This window comes from Panthera pardus, unplaced genomic scaffold, assembly GCF_024362965.1.
Source record: "Panthera pardus isolate Hobbes unplaced genomic scaffold, ASM2436296v1 HiC_scaffold_7, whole genome shotgun sequence".
In the NCBI taxonomy this organism is placed as follows: domain Eukaryota; kingdom Metazoa; phylum Chordata; class Mammalia; order Carnivora; family Felidae; genus Panthera; species Panthera pardus.
This window is the reverse complement of record NW_026527002.1, coordinates 33,973,390-33,998,616: the sequence shown is the minus strand read 5'-3', so window position 1 is coordinate 33,998,616 and position 25,227 is coordinate 33,973,390. Positions and strand designations below refer to the sequence as shown.

General features: G+C 37.9%; 1 protein-coding gene across 3 annotated transcripts in view; it reads left to right on the top strand.

The window, feature by feature from the left end:
- CNGB3 (cyclic nucleotide gated channel subunit beta 3) overlaps nt 1-25,227 on the top strand; it is a 157,252-nt gene that overhangs the window by 114,047 nt on the left and 17,978 nt on the right. For all 3 annotated transcript variants that reach the window (XM_019453407.2, XM_019453408.2, XM_019453409.1), the window contains 2 exons: nt 1,877-1,960; nt 15,510-15,628. In XM_019453407.2, coding sequence (XP_019308952.2) covers nt 1,877-1,960; nt 15,510-15,628 — 203 coding nt within the window. The remainder of the gene's footprint in view (nt 1-1,876; nt 1,961-15,509; nt 15,629-25,227) is intronic.

The following is a 25,227-nucleotide window of genomic DNA, read 5'->3' as shown; positions in this document are numbered from 1 at the left end:
AGCACAATATTTAGAAAGAAATTAATGTTTGTCATTTGCTTTAGCAAATATGATAACCTGAGACATGGTAGGAATAAAACAAATATAAATAAAAATCATATACCTTGCACAAAAAAATACATAACATGGTAAGAAAAGGCAAATTTTCCTTTACATATAAAAACCTTTCTGTGTTTTTGCAAATACAAATTATACTCCTCTTCAACTGACTCAAATTGTGCTATCCATATGAGCAACTTCTTGATGTTTCCCTACCCTCTTATCCCCACTCCCGGGAAGTTGTAATTGCCCCTCCTTTTAAAAGTTTTACAGATATTTAACTGGAATGTCTTATAACATGATTCACTTCGATCATCAATAACAGCTTTTCTGTTTACTTAAAACATCATCCCAACTAGCTTACTCTCTTTCATCTTTCATAGCTCCAAGGGCATGTAAAAAAGCTTGCTCATAGCAGCTTTTCATCAATTTTTGTTGGGCTGTATTAAGGTATTCTTGTCGGCCTTGGCCTTTTTTTCTATCCTGGATAACCAAAAGCTATACTTTCTCACATAAGTTTTTAAAATTCTAACTTCACATTCATTTGAATGCTCCTCACCAATGGCTACGTGAAGATACTTCAATCATAAATTATTAACTTTCCTTATCATTCAGCAAACCCAGTGTCTAAATTTCAGATGGATCTAGGTCAAGTGTTTGCTACTGAAGTCATTATGGAAAACTCGTGATTGCTAAAAGAATGATCATCCAATCCACAAATTGGGAGTACGCCCTTTGTGTCTCCTCCTCATTCCTCTGCTACTGACTATGACTAGTTTTCTGCAAAATAATAGTTTCCCTAAGGGATGGGCAGGACCAATCACAAAAGGAAAGCAGCTATGAGAGAAAAATAAATAACAATATTTGGCAAAAGCAAAAGATTCAAAATCACTATGTAAAAACATTTTTGAAGCATCTGTCAATTCTTCTTTGCCTTATCATAATAGATAAATTATAATTTTTTAATGTTTATTTATTTTGAGAAAGAGCACAAGTGGCAGAGAGGGAGAGAGAATCCTAAGCAGGCTCCACATTGTTAATGCACAGCCTGGTTGTGGGGCTCAGTCTCACAAACTGTGCAATCATGACCTGAGCTGATATCAAGAGTCAGATGCTTAAACCGATTGAGCCACCCAAGTGTCCCAATAAATTATAATTCTCTGGGCACACCACAAATCTAGACACATATCCTAACAAGTCAAATTCGTCTCTTACACTATTAAAGTGGATATGAACATCATTCACTCAATAGGTACTGCTTTTGTATCTATTATATACAGATACTCTGCCTTTAAGAAGATAAATAAGTTGGTAAAGACAGACATAGAAGCCTTGACAGTTAAATAATAATACTTAACAAAAGTATTAAAGATGTTACAAAAAATAAAAATATTCAGATTTTGATTTTTATCTGTCAATCTTAGTATTAACCAATTATTATCGCTTATATTATCTTAATCATTAATATCCATCATTAGTTAGTCATTATGTTAAGTTTTACATGACTAAAATTTTATCATTGTGAATTAGTACCCATTTAACAGGTTAGGAAACTGAGGACATTAGAGATTCCATAGCAATAGGTAGTGGAGACAGGATTAGAACCCAAATCTATCTGACCAGGGATCCAAAGTCTTGCATTCAAACTATTGGGTTGGTTTTTTTTCTAAATTTTAGGTCAAAACAAATCCATATTCATTGGCAATTAATATTTTAGTGTTAACACAGACAATCTTTATTACTATTTATTTTCATATCCTTTTAAAGTTATTTGGAATGTTGTCTTTGTAGCTGTGTCTGTAAAAATTATTTTGCTTTTTGTTATTTTTTTCTTTAGGGTTGTGATACACAAATGATATATGACATGTTGCTAAGATTGAAATCCACTGTTTATTTACCTGGTGACTTTGTCTGCAAAAAGGTGAGTGCGTGCTATCTTTCAAATGCACAAATAGTAAATAAGTGCATTTAAGGGGTTCAGACATAGGTCAAGAGCTTAGTTTAAACAGAATCTCCAGGCTGAATTCCATAGTATAGGAATAATTATGATACACAGTTTTGTAAAAGAAGAATGTTCTCTCAGAGTTCAAAATGGAACAAGACAATATGGATTTCATTACTTATAGGGTATAAGTGTGGGTAGTGTGAAAAGTTGCTTTGTATAAATGTAAATCAATAGCCACACCCCATTAATGCCAAATATTTAAAGTGGAGAAAAAAGCTATAGAAGTGAAAGGTGATTCTGCCTTTTTTATGTCTTCAGCAAGATATCAGTTACCTCCATTTCGCTCACCCAATTAATGGATAATTAATGCCACATTCTTTTCAATTTTACTATGATTTTTATGATTGCAAAAGTAATACATGCTCATTATTTTTAAAATGGAAAACACATAAAAACATAAAGACAAAAATTCCACCACCCAGAAATAACCACTATTCATATATTCCAACCTATCTTTTTATACTGATTGATGTAGATAAATATTCTGTTATAAAATTGACATCATACAGGGGCGCCTGGGTGGCTCAGTTGGTTAAGCGTCCGACTTCAGCTCAGGTCATGATCTCACGGTCAGGTCCATGGGTTCGAGCCCTACGTCAGGCTCTGTGCTGTCAGTTCAGAGCCTGGAGCTTGCTTCAGATTTTGTGTCTCCCTCTCTCTCTGCCCCTCCCCCACTCATGCTGTCTCTATCAAAAAATGAATAAATGTTAAAAAAAAAATTTTTTTAAGATCTTCTTTTTTTTTTTCAATATATGAAGTTTATTGTCAAATTGGTTTCCATACAACACCCAGTGCTCATCCCAAAAGGTGCCCTCCTCAATAGCCATCACCCACCCTCCCCTCCCTCCCACCCCCCATCAACCCTCAGTTTGTTCTCAGTTTTTAAGAGTCTCTTATGCTTTGGCTCTCTCCCACTCTAACCTCTTTTTTTTTTTCCTTCCCCTCCCCCATGGGTTTCTGTTAAGTTTCTCAGGATCCACATAAGAGTGAAACCATATGGTATCTGTCTTTCTCTGTATGGCTTATTTCACTTAGCATCACACTCTCCAGTTCCATCCACGTTGCTACAAAGGGCCATATTTCATTCTTTCTCATTGCCACGTAGTATTCCATTGTGTATATAAACCACAATTTCTTTATCCATTCATCAGTTGATGGACATTTAGGCTCTTTCCATAATTTGGCTATTGTTGAGAGTGCTGCTATAAACATTGGGGTACAAGTGCCCCTATGCATCAGTACTCCTGTATCCCTTGGGTAAATTCCTAGCAGTGCTATTGCTCGGTCATAGGGTAGGTCTATTTTTAATTTTCTGAGGAACCTCCACACTGCTTTCCAGAGCGGCTGCACCAATTTGCATTCCCACCAACAGTGCAAGAGGGTTCCCGTTTCTCCACATCCTTTCCAGCATCTATGGTCTCCTGATTTGTTCATTTTGGCCACTCTGACTGGCATGAGGTGATATCTGAGTGTGGTTTTGATTTGTATTTCCCTGATAAGGAGCGACATTGAACATCTTTTCATGTGCCTGTTGGCCATCCGGATGTCTTCTTTAGAGAAGTGTCTATTCATGTTTTCTGCCCATTTCTTCACTGGGTTATTTGTTTTTCGGGTGTGGAGTTTGGTGAGCTCTTTATAGATTTTGGATACTAGCCCTTTGTCCGATATGTCATTTGCAAATATCTTTTCCCATTCCGTTGGCTGCCTTTTAGTTTTGTTCATTGTTTCCTTTGCTGTGCAGAAGCTTTTTATCTTCATAAGGTCCCAGTAATTCATTTTTGCTTTTAATTCCCTTGCCTTTGGGGATGTGTCCAGTAAGAGATTGCTACGGCTAAGGTCAGAGAGGTCTTTTCCTGCTTTCTCCTCTAAGGTTTTGATGGTTTCCTGTCTCACATTCAGGTCCTTTATCCATTTTGAATTTATTTTTGTGAATGGTGTGAGAAAGTGGTCTAGTTTCAACCTTCTGCATGTTGCTGTCCAGTTCTCCCAGCACCATTTGTTAAAGAGACTGTCTTTTTTCCATTGGATGTTCTTTCCTGCTTTGTCAAAGATCAGTTGGCCATACGTTTGTGGGTCTAGTTCTGGGGTTTCTATTTTATTCCATTGGTCTATGTGTCTGTTTTGTGCCAATACCATGCTGTCTTGATGATTACAGCTTTGTAGTAGAGGCTAAAGTCTGGGATTGTGATGCCTCCTGCTTTGGTCTTCTTCTTCAAAATTACTTTGGCTATTCGGGGCCTTTTGTGGTTCCATATGAATTTTAGGATTGCTTGTTCTAGTTTCGAGAAGAATGCTGGTGCAATTTTGATTGGGATTGCATCGAATGTGTAGATAGCTTTGGGTAGTGTTGACATTTTGACAATATTTATTCTTCCAATCCATGAGCAGGGAATGTCTTTCCATTTCTTTATATCTTCTTCAATTACCTTCATAAGCTTTCTATAGTTTTCAGCATACAGATCTTTTACATCTTTGGTTAGATTTATTCCTAGGTATTTTATGCTTCTTGGTGCAATTGTGAATGGGATCAGTTTCTTTATTTGTCTTTCTGTTGCTTCATTGTTAGTGTATAAGAATGCAACTGATTTCTGTACATTGATTTTGTATCCTGCGACTTTGCTGAATTCATGTATCAGTTCTAGCAGACTTTTGGTGGAGTCTATCAGATTTTCCATGTATAATATCATGTCATCTGCAAAAAGCGAAAGCTTGACTTCATCTTTGCCAATTTTGATGCCTTTGATTTCCTTTTTTTGTCTGATTGCTGATGCTAGAACTTCCAGCACTATGTTAAACAACAGCGGTGAGAGTGGGCATCCCTGTCGTGTTCCTGATCTCAGGGAAAAAGCTCTCAGTTTTTCCCCATTGAGGATGATGTTAGCTGTGGACTTTTCATAAATGGCTTTTATGTTAAAGATCTTCTTTAATTGACATCATGCTGCATTTATGTTTTGTCATGTAATTGTATATCATATGAACATTTTATTTACTATTCAGTAATCTTCTACAACCTCATTTTTAAAGCTACATAATATTATACTCTATGAATATATTCTAATCAACTTTCAAATGTTTGCTGTTATAAATAACTCTACAGTGAACATTTTTGCACGTCCCTGATTTCTAACTTAAGGGAGAAGAGAAGGAATGCTGGCTTTGGATTTTATATCTTGAGAGACTAAATCAGTGGTGAAATAAATAATAAATATAAAAAGTAGAGAAGGATGAGCAGTTTAAAGAAATGAAAAATGATCCAAAACCCTGGACAGTTCACAAGCAAGTGAGAGTGAGAAGCATTTATGTCATTCTAAAATAATTTATTAAGTGCTATAGTAGACATAAGCACAAAGTGTTATAGGACACAGAGTAGGGACACTGGTCCCACTAGGATACTGATACTGACAACATTTCCTGGAGAAGATGGTATTTAAGCCAATTCCTTAAAAAATGAATTTACATAAACCAAGAGAAAGAAGAAATAAGCATTCCAGATAAAGGAAAGAATTATCATGAGCTAAGGCAGAAAGAAAAAACCTCTCTACCAAGGAAGTGCAGAAAACTACAATAAGTCAAAAGTTAGAACACATTAGTATCATTTATTCAAAAAACTCAAAAACTGTTTTTTAGCACTATGAGCCAGGCACCATGCTGAGTACTGGGTATAATCAACAGCAAGAAAGATGGTTCTTGTTCTCCAGGGACTTACAGTCTAGTGCAGGGCTTTTCAATTCAGTATATACAGAATTTACTGAAATTAGAAGTCTGGGCTCTATACCAAACAATTCAGTGTATCAGAATGGAACCCACATATCAGTATTTTTAAAAGCTCCCAGATGATTCTAAAATGCAGCCAAAGTTGAGAATCACTGGCCTGATGGAAGATATAAACAATGAACAAGTGAAATAAAATCAAATGTATAACGGTGAAATGTGCTCACTTCAGTGGAGGAGTTAAGATGGCAGAGCAGTAGGAGGACCTTATGCCTGCCTCATCCCTCAAACACAGCTACTTAATTACAAATCATTCTGAACACCGAGGAAATTGATCTGAGGACTGAGAACAAACTGCACAACTAGAGAGAGAAAAGAGGCCACATCGTGGAAGGTAGGAGGTGCAGTGATGTGATTTGGAAGAGAAAACAATTGCAGATGTGCAGAGGGAAAACAGCCCTGATCACAGAGAGAGGAGAGAGGGAGAGAGAGAGAGAGAGAGAGAGAGAGAGAGAGAGAAAGCAGCACACGGGATTGTACAGAAAAAAAAAACTTCCCCAAAACCACTGACTAGGCTGATTATCACAAGTTTTTAAAAGCAGCAGACCTGAAAGTCTAAAGTTTTAGAAATCTGCACCACTGCTAGGGTCAAGCCTGGCAGGTGTAGTGGTGCTCCTGTGGACAAGGAGAGAAGAGTCCTGGGAGTGGACAGTGTGCTCTGAGGATCCCCTGGGTCACACTGGAATAGACAGTTCCCCTCCCTGGAATGCATTTGGGACAGGCAGTACTGCCTCTCAGGGGACAAAAGAGCTGGTGGGTGCCGTTGAGTTACTCCATTCATTAGCATACAAGCAGAGACTCCTCTGTTGACAGCTAACCCGGATGCCAGTTTTATACTTTACCATAAAATCCAAACCCCTGCACAGTCATGCGACTGCTTTTCTGGGACAAACTGCACCAGCCAAAGCATGGTGAGACCATCCCCCAGGGGATCAGTGCAGGCCCATGCTGCACTGGGTCCCTAAAATGGTGTTTTGAAGCTCAGCCACGCACCTGAGATAAAACACAGGAGCATTGCACTACCAGGCAGGCAGAAGGCACAGACACAGACAGGATGAAGACAGGGATCAGACAGAAGCCTCAGACTCAAGAAGGGAGATTGTTCACTCTTCTGTGAGGGTTGTCTGAGGAGCAATGGGCACAAACTCTGCTCTCTGGGGAAAAGAGTGGGCTGATGCCATTTTTCACACCTCCCATCATCACAGAGCACACAACAGAGGCTTGAGCCTCTTACACCAAGCTCTGTCTCCCTGTGCTCTGCAACTCCTTTGTTTTTAAGTTTATTTACTTATTTTTATAGAGAGACAGAGCAAGCGAGGGAGGGACAGAGAGAGGAAGAGAGAGAATCTCAGCAGTCTCTCCACTGTCAATGAGAAGCTGGACTCAGGGCTTGAACTCATCAACCATGAAATCATGACCTGAGCCAAATGCAGGTGGCTTTTTTAATCAGTCAAGGAAGGAACAACAGCAAAGAAAACACAACCTCCACCCCCCATTATCCTCCTCCATGCATGCACTAGCTCTGTTGATCATACAGTGCTGCACAGCTTCAGCTCTAGTGGAAATAGGACCAGAAAAAGGCTTTTCTAATACACAAAACATGGAGATGTAGACAAAATGCCAAGATGGAGGAATTCATCCCGAAAGAAGGAACAAAAAGAGTCAAAGCCAGGGAGCTAATCAAAATAGACATAATAAGTAATATGCCTGAACAAGAATTTAAACAGCAATCATAAGGATACTAGCTGGGCTTGAGAAAAGGATACAATAAACCAGAGAGACCCTTACTGCAGAGATAAAAGACCTAAAAACTAATCAGGTCAAAAGGAAAAATGTTATAACCAAGATGCAAAACTGACTGGAGGTAATGACAAGGATGGAAGAAGTAGAGGAATGAATAAGTGATTTCTGTAAAATTATGGAAAATAACGTACCTGAAAAGAAGAGGGAAAGAAAAATATTAGATCATAAATGTAGTCTTAGAGAACTCAGCAACTTCATTAAGCATAGTAACATTCTCACCATAGGAGTCCCAGTAAAAGAAGAGAGGGAAGGGGGGCAGAAAGGTTTATTTGAGCAAATTATAGCTGAAAAATTCCCTAATATGGGGAAAGAAATAGACATTCAAATCCAGGAGGCCCAGAGAACTCCCATCAAAATCAACAAAAGTTGACCAACACCAAGATATATCATAGTAAAATTTGCAAAATACAGAGATAAGGAAAGAATCCTGAGAGCAATAAGGGAATAGAAATTCCAAACCTACGAGGGAAGACAGATCAGGTCCACACTAGATCTCTTCACAGAAACCTGGCGGGCCAGAAGAGAGCGACATGATATATTCAACATGCTGATTGGGAAAAATATGCAGCCAAGAATACTTTATCCAGCAAGGCTGTCATTCAAAATAGAAGGAGAGATAAAGAGTTTCCTAGACAAAAACTAAAGGAGTTCATGACCACTAAACCAGCCCTGCAAGAAATATTAAAGGGGACTCTTTGAATGGGAAAAAACAAAAGCTACAAAAACTAGAAAAGAACAGATAAAATCTCCAGAAATAATGACTTTACAGGTTACATTCATATTTATCAATAATTATATGGAGTGAATTAGACATTAAGACAAAGATTGTAACAAGAGATGAAGAATGGCACTATACCATAAAAAAGGGGACAATCCAACAAGAAGACATAACAATTGTAAATATTTATGCCCCCTACTGGAAAGAACCAAAATAAATCAATCAATAAATAACAAACATAAAGAAACTTATTGAAAATAATACAATAATAGTGGGGGACTTTAACACCCGCACTTACAGCAATGGACAGAACATCTAAGCAGAAAATCAACAAGGAACAATGGATTTGAATGACACACTGGACCAGATGGATTTAGCAGATATATTCAGAATACTAAAGCAGCAGAATACACATTCTTCTTGTGTGCACATGGAACATTCTCCAGAATAGATCACATACTGGGTCACAAATCAGGCCTCAGAAAGTACAAAAATATCAGGATCATACCATGCATATTTTCAGACCACAACACTGAAACTAGAAGGCAATCACAAGAAAAATTTGGAAAGACCACAAATACATGGAGGTTAAAGAACATCCTACTAAAGAATGAATGGGTTAACCGGGAAACTAAAGAAGAAATAAAAAATACATGGAAGCAGCTGAAAATGAAAACATGACAATCTAAAACCTTCAGGATGGAGCAAAGGCACAGCTAAGAGAGAAGTATATTGCAATATAGGCCTACCTCAAAACCAAGAAATATCTCAAATACACAACCTAACCTTACACCTAAAGGAGACAGAAAAGGAACACCAAATAAAGCCTAACGCCAGCAGAAGGGAAATAATAAAGGTTAGAGCAGAAATAAATGATATAGAAACAAACCGGCAAACAAAAAAACAGTGGAACAGATCAATGAAATTAAGAGCTGGTTCTTTGAAAGAATTATTAAAATTGATAAACCCCTAGCCAGACTTATCAAAAAGAAAAAAGACCGAAATAAATAAAATCACAAATGAAAAAGGAGAGATCACAACCAACACCACAGAAATACAAACAGTTACAAGAGATTATCATGAAAAATCATATGCCAATAATTTGGGTAATCTGGAATAAATTGATAAATTCCTAGAAACATACAAATTACCAAAACTGAAATAGGGAGAAATAGAAAATGTGAACAGATCAACAACCAGCAAAGAAATTGTACTCAAAAATCAGTACTCAAAAATCTCCCAACAAACAAAAATCCAAAGCCAGATGGCTTCCCAAGGGAATTCTACCAAACATTTAAAGATTTAATACCTATTATTCTCAAACTTCTCAAATTTAATACCTATTCTTCTCAAGAAAATAGAAATGAATGAAAACTCCCAAACTCATTCTACAAAGCCAACATTACCTTCATTCCAAAACCAAAGTCCCCACTAAAAAGGAGAATTTCCTTTCTCCTTTTGCATCCATGATGATAAATCAATAAATTTTATTGATCCATGATGATGCAAAAATTGTCAACAAGATACTAGCAAATTGAATCCAACAGTACCTTAGAGGAATTAACTATTCACCACAACCAAGTGTGATTTGCTCCTGGGCTGCAGGTGTGGTTGAACATTGCAAATAGATCAATGTGATATACAACACTAATAATAATTTTTTAAAAAAGGATAAGAACCATATGATTCTCTCAATAGATACAGAAAAAGCATTTGACAAAATACAGCATCATTCTTGATAGAAACCCTCCACCAAATAGGGTTACAGGGAACATACCTCAAGATCATAAAGGTTATATATGAAAGACCTATAGCTAATATCATCGTCAATGGAAAAACTGAGAGCTTTTCCTCTACTGTCAGGAACAAGACAAGGATATCCACTCTTACCACTGTTGTTAAACATAGTGCTGGAAGTCCTAGCTTCAGCAATCGATAACAAATGGAAATAAAATGCGTCCACATCAGCAAGGAAGAAATCACACTTTCACTATTCACAGATGATATGATACTCCATGTGGAAAACCCAAAAAAACTCCACCAAAAAATTGCTAGAACCAATACACGAATTCAGAAAAGTCGCAGGATACAAAACCAATATACAGAAATCTGTTGCTTTTCTATACACCAATAATGAAGAAGCAGAAAGAGAAATCAAGCCATCAACCCCATTTACAACTACACAAAAACCATAAGTTACCTAGAAATAAACCTCACCAAAGAGGTAAAAGATATGTACTCTGAAAATTAGAGAACACTTATAAAAGAAATTGAAGATGACACAAAGAAATGGAAAAACATTCCATGATCATGGGTCAGAAGAACAAATGTTGTTAAAATATCGATACTACCCAAAGCAATCTACATATTTAATGCAATCCCTGTACAAATACCACCAGCATTTCTCACAGAGCTAGAACAAACAATCCTAAAATTTGTATGGAACCACAAAAGACCCTGAACAGCCAAAGCAATTTTGAAAAACAAAGCTGAAGGCATCACAAGTTCAGACTTCAGGCTATGTTACAAAACTGTAGTCATCAAGACAGTATGGTACTGGCACAAAAACACATAAATCCATGGAACAGAATAGAAAACCCAGAAATGTACCCTCAACTACATGGTCAACTAGTATTTTACAAAACAGGAAAGAATATCCAATGAAAAAAAGACAGTCTCTTCAACAAATAGTGTTGGGAAAATTGGACAGCAATATACAGAAGACTGAAACTAGACCAATTTCTTACACCATACACAAAAATAAACTCAAAATGGATAAAAGACTTACATGTGAGGCAGGAAACCATCAAAATCCTAAAGGACAACACAGGTAGCAACCTCTTTGTCATCAGCTATAGCAACTTCTTACTAGACACATAAATGGAGGCAAGAAAAGAAAGCCAAAATGAACCATTGGGATTTCGTCAAGATAAATAACAGCACAGTGAAGAAAGCAATCCACAAAACTAAAAGGCAGCCTATAGAATGGGAGAAGATATTTGCAAATGACATATCTGATAAAGGGTTGGTATCAAAAATCTATAAAGAACTTATCAAACTCAACACCCAAAAAATAAATAATCCAGTTAAGAAATGGGCAAAAGACATGAATAGACATTTTTCCAAAGAAGACATACAGATGGCCAACAGACACAAAAACAGATGTTCAACATCACTCATCATCAGGGAAATACAAATCAAAACTTCAATGAGATACCACCTCACACCTGTCAGAATGGCTAAAATTAACAACTCAGGAAACAAAAGATGTTGGCAAGGATGTAGAGAAAGGGGAGCCCTCTTCCACTGTTGGTGGGAAAGCCAACTGGTACAGCCACTGGGGAAAAACAGTATGGAGGTTCCTCAAAAAGTTTGAAATAGAACTACCCTAAAATCCAACAATTACACTATCAGGTATTTACCCAAAGGATAAAAAATACTGATTCAAAAAAGGCACATGCACCCCTGTGTTATAGTAGCATTATCAACAATAGCCAGTGAGCCCACATGTCCATCGACTAATGAATGGATAAAGATGTGGTGTATATATGTGTGTGTGTGTGTGTGTGTGTGTGTATCTATGTATAGAAATATAGATATAGATATTGATATTGTGATATAATAGAAACCAAGAATATGCAATCCCACACAAATTAGTCCAAGTTAAAAGTAGGCACTCTGGTGATATGAAATCATTTTTATTGAAATGGGAAATACAAACCACAGCTCAGTTTAAGGACCCCTTTAGGGCAGTGGTACATTTGGAATGACATGGCCTTAATGCACCAAAATGGCCTTTCAATTTGTTCCAATAGCACCAGGGACTGGAAATTGAGATAACTCATAGAAACTTTAGTACCCATGCCCCTAAGCAGTGCAAATTTGCTTAACAAACTGTGAAATGCAGAGTAGATACAGCTTTCTCATTTCTAATTCCTTCCTCACATACATTCATCACTCAATAATAAAAACAGATCAGTGAACACAAATGAGGGAAAGAAAGGAATAAATAGGGGAAATAGCAGAAACGAGAAGACAGAAATGAGACTACCTGCCACATTTCTTTGTTTTTGTTTTTAAGAGAGGAGGATTTAATCATAGTAGATATTGACAGAGATGAAAAGTTGTTGAATTCAGCTTTGTTTTTGCTTATCATTTTCACACATCATTGTAGGAAACAGGAAGGAAAAAAACTCATTCTATTGTCAGTTGCCTTAACAATTGAAGAAATGTCAGGGTTTGGGACTAAGTTTGTTGACCTGACTAATCCTCAAGATGACTCCTAAACATATTGAGTGGGTAGCTTGAACTGTTTCAAAGATTATTTGGGAATTTTCCCAGAATTAATTGTAAGAATTAATTTGAGTGTCAGAATGTCTCTAATAGCCTTGGATATATTCTTCTACACAGGAACTCTGAAAATTTGAAGTGCTCTCTCACTAAGGGTTACCTTACTCTACATGAAGCTCTTGCATTTCTACACTTCCTCCAAATTAGCACATAAACCAACCACAAAAGCTTGGTTTGATCTTATTTTGCACATGCTGTCAGACCTTGTTCTCTGAGGAAAGTCTACTTCATTTGAATGCTAATTAAACTTGCACGAAAAGCTTAAATTAGTCTAGAAATATGCAAGAAATCGTGGAAGTTTTGGTTCGTTGATTATGCCAGATCTCCTTGGAAAATTATTGAAATGATCATTAAAAAATAATTAAAAGTGCTGAGCTATATTTAAGTGCCCATTATGTACTTCTACCTCCAGTCAGTTGTAATAACTGCCTTTGAAAAATCATTCCAGTTCCTTGAGAATTACTTCATGCAAAGAATAAGGAATATGACCCCATCATAATCATTACTTCCTAGAGTATTTTGTGGAATAGTAATATGCAGACACTTTTCCTTTTTAAAAAATAATTTATAGCTATTTTATTGGTTTGTAAGAGATTGGTGTTGATACTGGATTTATCAATGATCTAACTGTATATATTCTACGGTCAGGTGACTTAGGTGCTGCTAGTTCTAATGCTATTATTGGCCAGCCTTGTAAATTTGCTCAAGACACTTAACTTTTCAAGCTTCTACTATCAATTTGTAAATATCTTTAACCTCACTGAGATTTTTGCAAGAATTGAATGAGTTACTATCGATGAAAATGCTTTGCAATTACAAAGTAGTATGTTCTGATATAACAAATATAGGTATTAAAATAAGGAGCAATGTAAGTATCAGATATTATGGTTTTTAAAAGTACTATGCAAATGCAACATGTTGTTATTAGCATTGATATTATGGAAATAACTGTAATAAGATCCATCTGTATTGTAATTTCTTCTTTGATCTATGTTTGAGAATAAATACATGCTTAATATTCCACACAATGCAAAATTTAAAAATATTTCTTGCATTGCTCAGTTAGGAGATCCATGTTCTAGGCTTCCTTTTGCTTCTAATTACTGTCATGGAACTTTGGCTAGTCAAGTGGGCCAATCTGTGCCTTTATTTTTCTTTCTGTACAGTGGAAATAATAGTGCTTACTCTACCTTCCTCATAAAAATAATGGGGAGATAAAACGAGAATTTCAGTGTCACAGATATTAACTGAGAGACAGAATCTGAAAACTTTAAATTCTACCTAATGATTGTAATACAAAAACTCTTGGTATTAAAAGACTTCAAAACTCCCTAGAAAATGGTTAAACTATATTTCCCTCATTCATAAATGAGTGCTCATATCATAAGCCCTATGCTCAGCACTGGAACAAAGTAAACATTGTCTCAGCCATCACAGAGCATGAACTATAATCAACATTGTTTAATCCTGAGTTAATTTTAATGTATCCTAATTTTTTGAAAATATGGCAACAAGAATATTTAATGAATTCAAATAACCCAGTCCCTTCCTGAACCAAGTAAGTAAATTTGTTGTTTTCATGCTATTATTCTATAGCTCAGCATGATCAAGACCCAATTCACTAAGACTTATAGGTGCTATTATCCAAATAGTTTGCCTGGTAATAGGCAAACTGGCTTATTTAGAATAGAACAGCTTTTCTTGACCCAATTGCAATTTAGATCTCATGTAAAACATATTTATTCTTTTTGCATTTTGGAGTTAGAAGAGATGTACCAAGGATCCCATAACCACCCATTAGTTTGGTGATTTGCATGATTCAACATAAAGTTATATTCATGGCTTAAGATCTATTACAGCAAAGAATACAGTGCAGGAACAGGAAGGGGAATTTATACATAGGCAAAGACCAGAAAAATCAGGTGCAGGTTTCCTAAGTCCTACTTCTGAAATGGTCATAAGAGTACTTTCTCCTCAGCTGTGGACCTAGAGAGACAAGAACAAAATGTCTCCACTGGAACACCCATCAGAGTCTTGGGGTCAGAAGTTCTTAAATGGGGCTGGTCACGTAGCTACATGACTAGCCATGGTTCACACTCCAAACTAGATACCAAATATACATCATAAATCTTTGTGCTTACATTAAACAGTGCTGAAAGCCTAGTACATCCTGCCACACTGCCCCAGAAATAGAGAATAAAACTATTAACCAGTAACTATGTGAACATTGCAGGAGTTTAGTTCTCAGTGCTTTGAACAAGGGTCATTGCCCTGGCTCCAACAGTCCTCAGAGATAAGCAAGACTGAGTAAAACAACCTGTTGCATTAACACTTTCCTTTCAATGCGAAACAAGAATAATACCTTAAAGGTCTCCTGTGCTCCAATTACTAAACTCAGACATCAGTGCTATAGGCAGAAGAATAGAGTTGACTTTTGCATGGCTGTAGCCCATGCTCTTTTGATAGACCAAGCACCTTCTTCAAAGCATAGCAGTGGTCACCAAAGTCAGGATGATTATGCTTACAACCCGTTATTTACTCTACCCATATCCATTCCTAAAACAGTGTGCTGAGTGATACCTGCCCAGTGGTGGCATACAGTGCTCACATGTTGGGAACCAGAACTTTCCTAATAATTTTCCTTTCATGTCTGTTGAACCAATGTCTATAACTACCTCAGGTCTTAAGACAATTACTTTACATTGATATTTCTTGCTTTCTTTATTTATAATTATTCCTCTAGAAGAGTTTATGTTTCTTAATTTGGGGCATACTTGTCAAGAATAAAATTACTACCATTTCCTGTTTATATTTGGCATGCAGGGAGAAATTGGCAAGGAAATGTATATCATCAAGCAAGGAGAAGTCCAAGTTCTTGGAGGCTCTGATGGTGCTCAAGTTCTGGTTACTCTGAAAGCTGGAGCAGTGTTTGGAGAAATCAGGTATTTTAAAGACAGATCATAAATATCGAAGTTTACCATCTGTCATAAAAGAAAAATCTTAGGTCATAAAATAACTAAGGTTCCTGCTCAAATTTGGCAAAGGTTTTATTGTTCTGAGAGCATTGGTAAAATAAGGATTTTCACATTTCTATTTATCCCTTCTTCCCCTAAAGACCTAGCTCATTCAGCTCTTTAGTCCCAGGACCTAGGTCAGTGAGTGCCTGACCTAGAATAGATGCTCAGTGGTGTTGAATGAATATGTGAATAAATGAATGATGGAAGAAGAGGTTGGGAGAGTTAGTTGTCAAATTGTTGGAAAACTTAAGTGTCAGGCTAAGATAGCAGTTTTGAGTAGGCCAAGGAGGTGAACAAAAACCAGATTTTACCAATCTTTTAGGCAATGATAAGTAATTTGTATTTTATTCTGAATATAAATGGATACCAGTGGAGGATTTTAGGCAAAAGAATGATACAGTTTGAAATCTGATTTTAAATTACCATTCCAACAGCTATGTGGAGGAGTGACAGTAGAGGAGCAAGAATAAAATAGAGGAAACCAATTGAAAGTCAGTTATGGTGGTTCAAGTGAAAGATGATGGAGTCTTAAACTAGGATTCTGGTTCTTAAGGTGAAGAGAAGAGTGCACTGTCAGGCAGGTAATGATATATCAATTTCAGACTTGAGAAAATGGCAGTTGCAAGGTGTCAATTATCTTGTCCAGGATAACATAGCTAAGTAGTGAAAGGGACAATATTCAAAACTGAGCTTTATGGCTTAGGGTCCAGTGATCGTCCCACCACACTACATAAGAAAGATGTTCATCCAAACTCTGATTTCATACCTACTAAGAAGTTACATATTCAGGGTTCCAGAGATGTGGATAATTTCAGATGACTTCATGTTAAGTGGAGTTACCTTGGAATGTTGAAGTATGTTATTTCTCTGTTGATAATATGGCTTCTCTTTTTTTATTTTTTCTCCTTGCTTAAAACAGAGTGAACACTTCTGTGAAGGTCCTGTTTTAGGGCAGTGATGAACATACTTCTCAGAATATCCAGGATTTGAGTTCTTTGCATGTTTCCTATTTCTTCCTTACTGTGAATCCTTGCAAAAGTGATTTAATATTTTAGTGACTTAATAACCACTGTAATCTGCAGGGTCATAAAACATGCAGCAGTCTAATCTGAAACACTGCAGAAATTAATTAGCTGACCTCTCCCAAAGGTTGAGTACTCCCTAAAGAATAAAATCTTATAAATACAAGTATGTTAATTGCTGATATTATCATCACAGGAGGAAATACTCTAGGAATAGAATCCAGGTGCTGCTGAGCTACAATTGAAAAGAATCTTAGATTCTTGACAGGAGCTTCTCAAATACAGCTCCTATTACCCATTTGGTTTCTAAGGCCAACTTGAAACCAGTAGAACAGACAAGCTCTAAACTTGTTCAATAGTCTGGTTAATTCAAGCAAAAGGGAGCTTTTTTGCCTTGATTCTCCTCTTGGCTATAGTTGAGGAGAAACAGGATGCATCTGGCTCTTTCCAGATACCCACAGGCTTCACAGGCCCACAGCTGTCATATGCCCCTGGAACTCTAGTTATTTATTCCAGTGATGGAGGCATGCCTGCCAAACATCTATATACTGAAAAGATCTGGTAATCGTGTTTACTACTCAAAAATGCTGTGACCTTTGTTAAAATGAGCTACATCCAACACTATCATGTAGCTATTTAAAGATGGTTCTTTTTTCTGAGGAAAAAAATAAGAAAGAAAAGAATTGAGGGCTTTCAAGGACATTATATATTAATCTAAAAGAGGAAAGCCCTGACTAAAATATAGATTTACAGCCTGTCATGGAGAAAATGCAGGCCACACTTCCAATTAATATCTGAAGAGTGAAGACACCCCAATTTTAATAGAGAGACCTAGGGTCTGCCAATGGATGGTCTCGTAGTAGTTCTGACTCCATTGTTTTCCTTACATATACACTAAGTGCCAAGTCTTATTCACCAAATGTATTTAACCACTTCCTTTCCTCCCTCTATATCTCACCATTCTTGAAACACATCTGGACTTTTACCATTGGTATTGCTATTGTGATTTCAGTAGAATTCCCTACTGGTTTCATATCTCTTTGTAATGTCCGCCTTCTGAAAAATACCCATTCACTCTTCAAGACTCAATTCAAGGGTCACCTTTCTGAAGCCATCTCTAACCACGTCCAAAACAGCTGGTTGGCCCCTGTTCTATGCTTCCATAGTATGTTTTTCATGGCTTTAATATAGTAGTTACCACTGATTTATAATTAATTTGTCTATATGGATCTCCCCAACAGATAAAGCTATTAAAATGTAAGAACTAGAACTTTCCATCTTTGTCATCAGCAACTACATAAAAATAATACAGCGGCACCTGGGTGGCTCAGTTGGTTAAGTGTCCAACTCTTAATTTGGGCTCAGGTCATGATCTTACGTTTTGTGGGATCAAGCCCCTCATCAGGTTCTGTGCTGACAGCGTGGAGCCTGCTTGGGATTCTCTGTCTCCCTCTCTCTTTGCCCCTCCCCCATGTGCATGCGCTCTCTCTCTCTCTTGCTCTCTCTCTCTCTCTCTCTCCCTCTCCTCTGTCTCTCTCTCTCAAAATAAACAAACTTAAAAAAAAAATACAGGGGCTCTTGGCTGGCTCAGTTGGTTAAAGTATCCGACTTGGGCTCAGGTCATGATATTGCAGTTCATGAGTTCAAGCCTCACATCAGGCTCTGTGCTGACAGCTCAGAGTCTGGAGCCTTCTTTGGATTCTGTCTCCCTCTCTCTCTCTGCCCCTCCCCTGCTCACACTCTGTCTCTCTTCTCTCTTTCAAAAATAAATAAACATTAAAAAAAAATTTTTAATTCAATAAGCCAATGACATCACCAAGATGGCAACATAAGTTCTTCCTGATTTGCTTCCCCTCACAAGAACAACTAACAACTATTTAAAAACAAAACTTCACTGGGGCGCTTGGGTGGCTCAGTCAGTTGAGCGACCAACTTCGGCTCAGGTCGTGATCTTGCAGTTTGTGAGTTCGAGCCCCACGTTGGGCTCTGTGCTGACTGCTCAGAGCCTGGAGCCTGCCTTGGATTCTGTGTCTCCCTCTCTCTGCCCTTCCCTGCTCATGGTCTGTCTCTGTCTCTCAAAAATGAATAAATATTTTTTTTTAATTTAATAAATTAAAAAAATCACTGAGAGAATCCTAGAACACAAGGGTAAGTCTGCAACACAGAGACCAAGAGCCTGAATTAGAAGGGTAAGAGAAATGACTACACAGTGACCACATTTCCCCTACCTGAGGCTAGCATAGCACCAAGCAAAGTGGTCTCCCCTGAGCCTCCAGTTCCTCCATTGTGAAAAGAGAACCCAAGGAGGACAACCATCCCCAGCCCCCAAGCATTGTGGGAGCCCATACTCTGATCTTTCAACATGGGGATTGCAGGAGAATCCGTGAGAATCTGTGGGTCTCAACCACTAGGAATCTGACTGTGATGGAGAAGATGGGGGAGGTTTGCAATAGCCAGTAAGTGGATCTTGGCAGACTAAGTTCATACCTCCCATGCTCAAGTAGTAATCCCAACCAGGTGTTTACTCTTCTGCAGAAACAAATCAGGAGTGCATTCTGACCAGGGAACTCAATGAAGTACAGATCTGTCTGATTCAGATCCCCAAACAAGGAAGTTGCAGACCCTAGAGCCCCATTTGCCTTTGCCCAGGCAAGGAGCTTAATCACAGTCCCACCCACTGGAGAGTCTTCTGGCCCCATCTGGCCAGAAGGGCTAGTGACAACTCCTGGAAGCAGTGTGGGCCAGTGGCAGGCAGAGTCAGGCAGGCAGAACTGAATGCCTGCAGAAAAGCCAGTACCAGGCATGGAGCATTCTCATGATATGCACAGGCAGAGGGATTGATTCTTAGCCAAGGCTAAGGGTAGCCCCCCTCAAGTACAGAACCTGTTTGGGAAATTTTGAGTAGCTTAGAGCAGTCCCTTCTCCTCCCACTCAGGCAAGGGAGCTAAGACATAGCCCCAGCTGCTGTGGAGAGTGTCATCTGACCCCATCTGACCATTAAGGGCTGGAGACAACTCCTGGAAACTATATTCAAGTCACTCAGTCGGGGAGAACAGGTATTGCTGACAGTTGACAAAGCAAAGCCAGTGGTCCTGTTTGATCAGGGAATTTGGGGTTCAGGTTGGCTTGAGTTAACAAACAATGAACCCTACCTGCTTCTAAAGCTGCTTTTCCTGCTGTACCCAGATAGGGAATCTAACTCACATCCCTGATATTGGTGACTACAGCCTTCAGCCTGTCCAATTAGGGAACCTAACCAGAGCACACAGGAAGCTCCATAGCCCATTCAACTGCCCTATGTACAGTAGCACATGAACAGAGAGTAGAGCCTACAACTTCCCCCTTGTACAGAGAAAAACCAGAGGCTTCACCTAACCAAGGAATTCAGTACACACTCTGGTCTGATTCAGGTACACAAACAACGACTGGGTCCCATCCCACTGCCCTGCTACATCAGAGAAGCTAATTTATAGTCCCACCTACTACTGAATATAGTACCTACTCCAGACCATCTAGTAAGCCTGAACAGAGAATCCAGGCAATCATGGAACCCATCCTACAGCCTCACTTGGATAGGAGTCGTATCCAACTGTTCTCAGCCAATGGCAGAGTCCCTCATCTCTATCCTTACAGTTTGAACGGTTGCATCACACAAAAATCGACTGTAATAACATGACTCACTTGCCCAAGGACATAACCAGCAGACACCCAGAAACCCAAACTGAATTGGTTGGTGAAGAACTCTCTCTGCCAAACCAACCTGTGAAGTCTGAAAGTGGAGCCCAATTATTCAGATGTGCAGACAATAATATAAAAAATCAAGGATCAGGAAAAATCAGGTAAATATGACACCACCAAAGGAAACTAATAAAACCAACTGACCCTAAGGAAATAGAGATCCATGAGCTGTTAGACAAAGAATTCAGAATAATCCGCCTAAGGAAGTTCAGTGAACTACAAGGAAACACAGGCAGACAGAAAACAATGCGTAAACAAAATGAGAAGTTCAGTAAAGAAACAGAATGATCAAACAAAAAAGCAAACAAATATACAAGAGTTGAAAAATGCAACAATTGAACTGAAGAATTCAAAAATGGTTTCAAAAGTAGATCCAAGGGATACAGGAGTACTGATGCATAGGGGCACTTGTACCCCAATGTTTATAGCAGCACTCTCAACAATAGCCAAATTATGGAAAGAGCCTAAATGTCCATCAACTGACGAATGGATAAAGAAATTGTGGTTTATATACACAATGGAATACTACGTGGCAATGAGAAAGAATGAAATATGGCCTTTGGTAGCAACGTGGATGGAACTGGAGAGTGTGATGCTAAGTGAAATAAGCCATACAGAGAAAGACAGATACCATATGGTTTCACTCTTATGTGGATCCTGAGAAACTTAACAGAAACCCATGGGGGAGGGGAAGGAAAAAAAAAAAAAAAAGAAGTTAGAGTGGGAGAGAGCCAAAGCATAAGAGACTGTTAAAAACTGAGAACAAACTGAGGGTTGATGGGGGGTGGGCGGGAGGGGAGGGTGGGTGATGGGTATTGAGGAGGGCACCTTTTGGGATGAGCACTGGGTGTTGTATGGAAACCAATTTGACAATAAATTTCATATATTAAAAAAAAAAAAAAAAAAAAGTAGATCCAACCACAACAGAAGAATTCACGATCTGTAGGATAGGACTTTGGAAATTACCAAGTCAGAGAAGCAAAAAGGAAAATGAAAAAATGAAAAAAGTTAAAAAGGCCTACAGGAATTATGGAACACAATGATGTTTTGATGCTTTAACCCTTTATCATTATATAATGACCTTCTTTGTCTCTTCTTACCATTTTTAGCTTAAAGTATATTTTGTCTGATACAAATGTAGCTACACTAACTCAAAAAGATATCTGCAACCCCATGTTCATAGCAGCATTATTTACCATACCCAAGACATGCAAATAACCTAAGTATCCATCAATGGATGAATCGATAAAGAAGTTTTGTTCGTATATATATGAATGTTATTCAGCCATAAGAAATTCTGCTCTTTGCAACAACAAGGTTGGACCCTGTGGGCATTATGTGAAGCAAAGTAGGTCAGACAAAAAGAAAAATACTGTATGATCTCAGTAAGAGAAAGAAAGAAGGAAAGAAAGAAAATATTCATAGAAAAGACTTGTGAAGGGTGCCTGAGTGGCTCAGTCAATTACGCGTCCTACTTGGTCTCTGGTCATGATCACATGGTTCATGAGTTCGAGCCCCACATTGGGCTCTCTGCTGTCAGCATGGAGCCTGCTTTGGATCCTCTGTCTCCCTCTCTCTGGCCCTCCCCAACATATTCATCCTCTCTCTCTCTCTCTCTCTCAAAAATAAAACATTGAAAAAAAGAAAGAAAAGAAAAGAAAAGACCTGTGATTACCAGAAGCAGAGGGGAGGGGGATTTGGAAGAAGGTGGTCAAAAGGTACAAACTTCCAGTTACAAATAGGTACTAGGGTTGTAATGTACAAAATGATGACTATAGTTGACACTGCTGTATGATAGATAGGAAGGAAAGTTGTTAAGAGAGTAAATCTTAAGAGTTCCCATCACAAGAAAAATTTTTCATTTTTTTCTTTGTTTCTTTTTATTGAACCTATATGAGCAGATGAATGTTAGTTAAACCTAATGTGGTAATCATTTTATGATATATGTAAATCAAATCATCATGCTGTATGCCTTAAATTTATACAGTGATACATGTTAATTGTTTCTCAATTAAACTGGAATTTTAAAAACTATACAATAATTATTGACTTTCATTGATATCCTGAAATATTAAAAAATAATTTTAGGTGTATTCAGTAATTTTTAGTTAATTAATTATGATGTTTAAAAACAACAGAAAATTACACCTAGGACCCCCCTACAGCATAATGTGAAGTACCTAAAAGAAGGTCATGCATGGCATGGTAAACAAGAGTGGCAAACAAGAAACAAATTGCTTCCCTGAAGAGCTTTACAAACCAATGAGACAGGGCAATAAAAGATTCCAATACCAGGTGATAAAATGTATGGATTGCATCCAATGATGAAGTATACACAGGACGTTATGGAGTACAAAGGCTTCACAAGGACCAATGTATCCCTTGGATTTGGCAATTACTTTAGTTTATTTGAGAACTTAAAGAGAACATTTCAGTGCTCCTCAAATGGCACATACAGACAATAATGCATGCACAAAGGTCAATCCTGGTAGTCCCTGCTGTAGGATACATAAAGGATTATTCACATAATGCCTGTAGTGGGTTGCATGGTGGCCCACACAAAGATGCATCCATGCCCTAAACCCTGGAACCTATGAATGTGACCTTACTTGGAAAAAAAAAGGGGGGGGGGTGGCTCTTTGCAGATATAATTAAGTTAAGGATCTCAATATAAGATCATTCTCAATTATCTGGATGGGCTCTAAGTCCAATGACAAGTGTCCTCACATGAGACAGAAGAGGAGAAGACATACAGACACAGGAGGAAGAGGGCAAGGCCATCTGAAGACTGAGGCGGAAGTTGGAGTTATGCAGCCACAACCAAGGGAATCCTAGAACTACCAGAAGCTGAGAGGCAAGAAAGGATTCCTCCCTCGAGTCTTTGGAGGGAGACCAGCCTTGACAACACCTTGATTTTGGACTTCAGGCCTCCAGAATTGTAAGAGAATGCATTTCTATTGTGGTAAGTCACTGGTTTTGTGGCAGTTTGTTAAAGTAGCCCTAGGAAACAAATACTAAACTCTCTAAATTGTGAACTTTAAAATATTTTACTGGAAAAAAAAGGGGGGCATGCTTGTCACCTCCCTCTACTCACCCTACACGGCCAGTGTACCTCCAAGACCTATCGATCTCATCTCCTCAGTAAGTCTCCAATAATTTGCATTTTACCATCTCCACTGATGGTACCTTGGTCCAACGACCTCCACCTCTCCTGGACAACTGCAATGGCTTACTCTGCATCTTTCACTCCAATACCTCCATCCTCTACAATCCATCATCCACTTTGCAGCCAGAGGGATCTTTTGGAAACACAGATATGATCATACCCCTGCTCTTCTTATTAAAACAATTTAGTGCTTTTATACTGTATTTAGGAATAAGAACAAATTTCTACCCTGACCTACAAGGTCCTACAGAGCGTAGCCCCTGCCCACCTCTCTACTTCACCTTGCACCCCACCCCCTGGGCCCTCTTTAATTCAAACTTCAGTTCCCTGAATATGCCACATGCTGTACAGCCATGGGGAGTTTTATGCACATCCTGTTACCTTTGTCTGGACACTTTTCCCACCTCCTTTACTTAGTCTCAACTTCTTTCCAAACTTCCTAGATTCTCCATAATAGAGACCTTCCAGTTCTCCTTGCTATATGCTCTGGTCAGGCTATATTCCTCTCTTCTGAGAAGTTATCTTTGTAATTATGTCCTCATTGGTGCATTTATTTCTTTGATGTCTTTCTTCCTCACTGACTTGTAAGCACCAGGACTGCTATGCATGGCTATGCCTGTTGTGCTCTGCATCAGGGTGTCCAGTGAGGGACCATAGTCCACTCCCAACTCATGATCCCTGCTATTGTGCTCTTCCTCATGCATGGATACCCGTTACTTTGCAAATGGGGGCATTTTTCTGTCCAAGCTTTGCACCCATAGGACTTCATGTTCCCAGAGAAGCTACATTTTTCTAAATTGCACAAAGGCATAGGGATATCCCAGGAATAATAGTATACACCACATTTGTTTTGCTCTGTACTCAATTCCCAGCCTTTAGGGCAGTGCCTGGCCCACATAGTACCTAATAAATAGTTATTCAATAAATAAGTGAATGTAATTATCTATCTTTGCAAATGTACTAATACACATCCATTTTTGTCATAAATATGCATATTCAGCCTTGTGCCCTTTTAGTCAGTTTTTATTATTAAGAATAGCACTGCTATGTTTATCTTTATAAAATTACTTTGCTTCTATTTCTTTGAGGTTTATTCCCAAAAGTGAGATAACTAGGTCAAAACATAGAAACATTTCTATAACTCTTCTAATATATGAGCAGATTATTTTCCAGAAAAATTGAATCAATTTACAATTCAACATGAAATGTATAGCTATTTTTCCCTAGCATCCCTGACATTACTTTATTATTCTCATTGGTTAGGCATTTTAATAGGTTGTTTTAATTTGCATTCCTCTAAATAGTGCCTGGAAAATAATAGGTCCATAAGAAATATTTTCTAAATGAATTAATTTTCTATGGACCTATTTATTTTCATAAATATGGTCATTTATTTACCTTCCATATTTCTTTTTTTCTTCACTATCCTTTTTCCATCATTGAGTTATTGAGTAGAATTTAGGCATTGATACATTCTTATATATTTTAGATAGTGTGGTTTTCATTTAAAATATGTAAATTCTGATGTTTCACTAGTTTTATTAGTCAAATCACCCATTCTGAGGACTCCTTTTTGATATTTATATCATTGTGAAAAA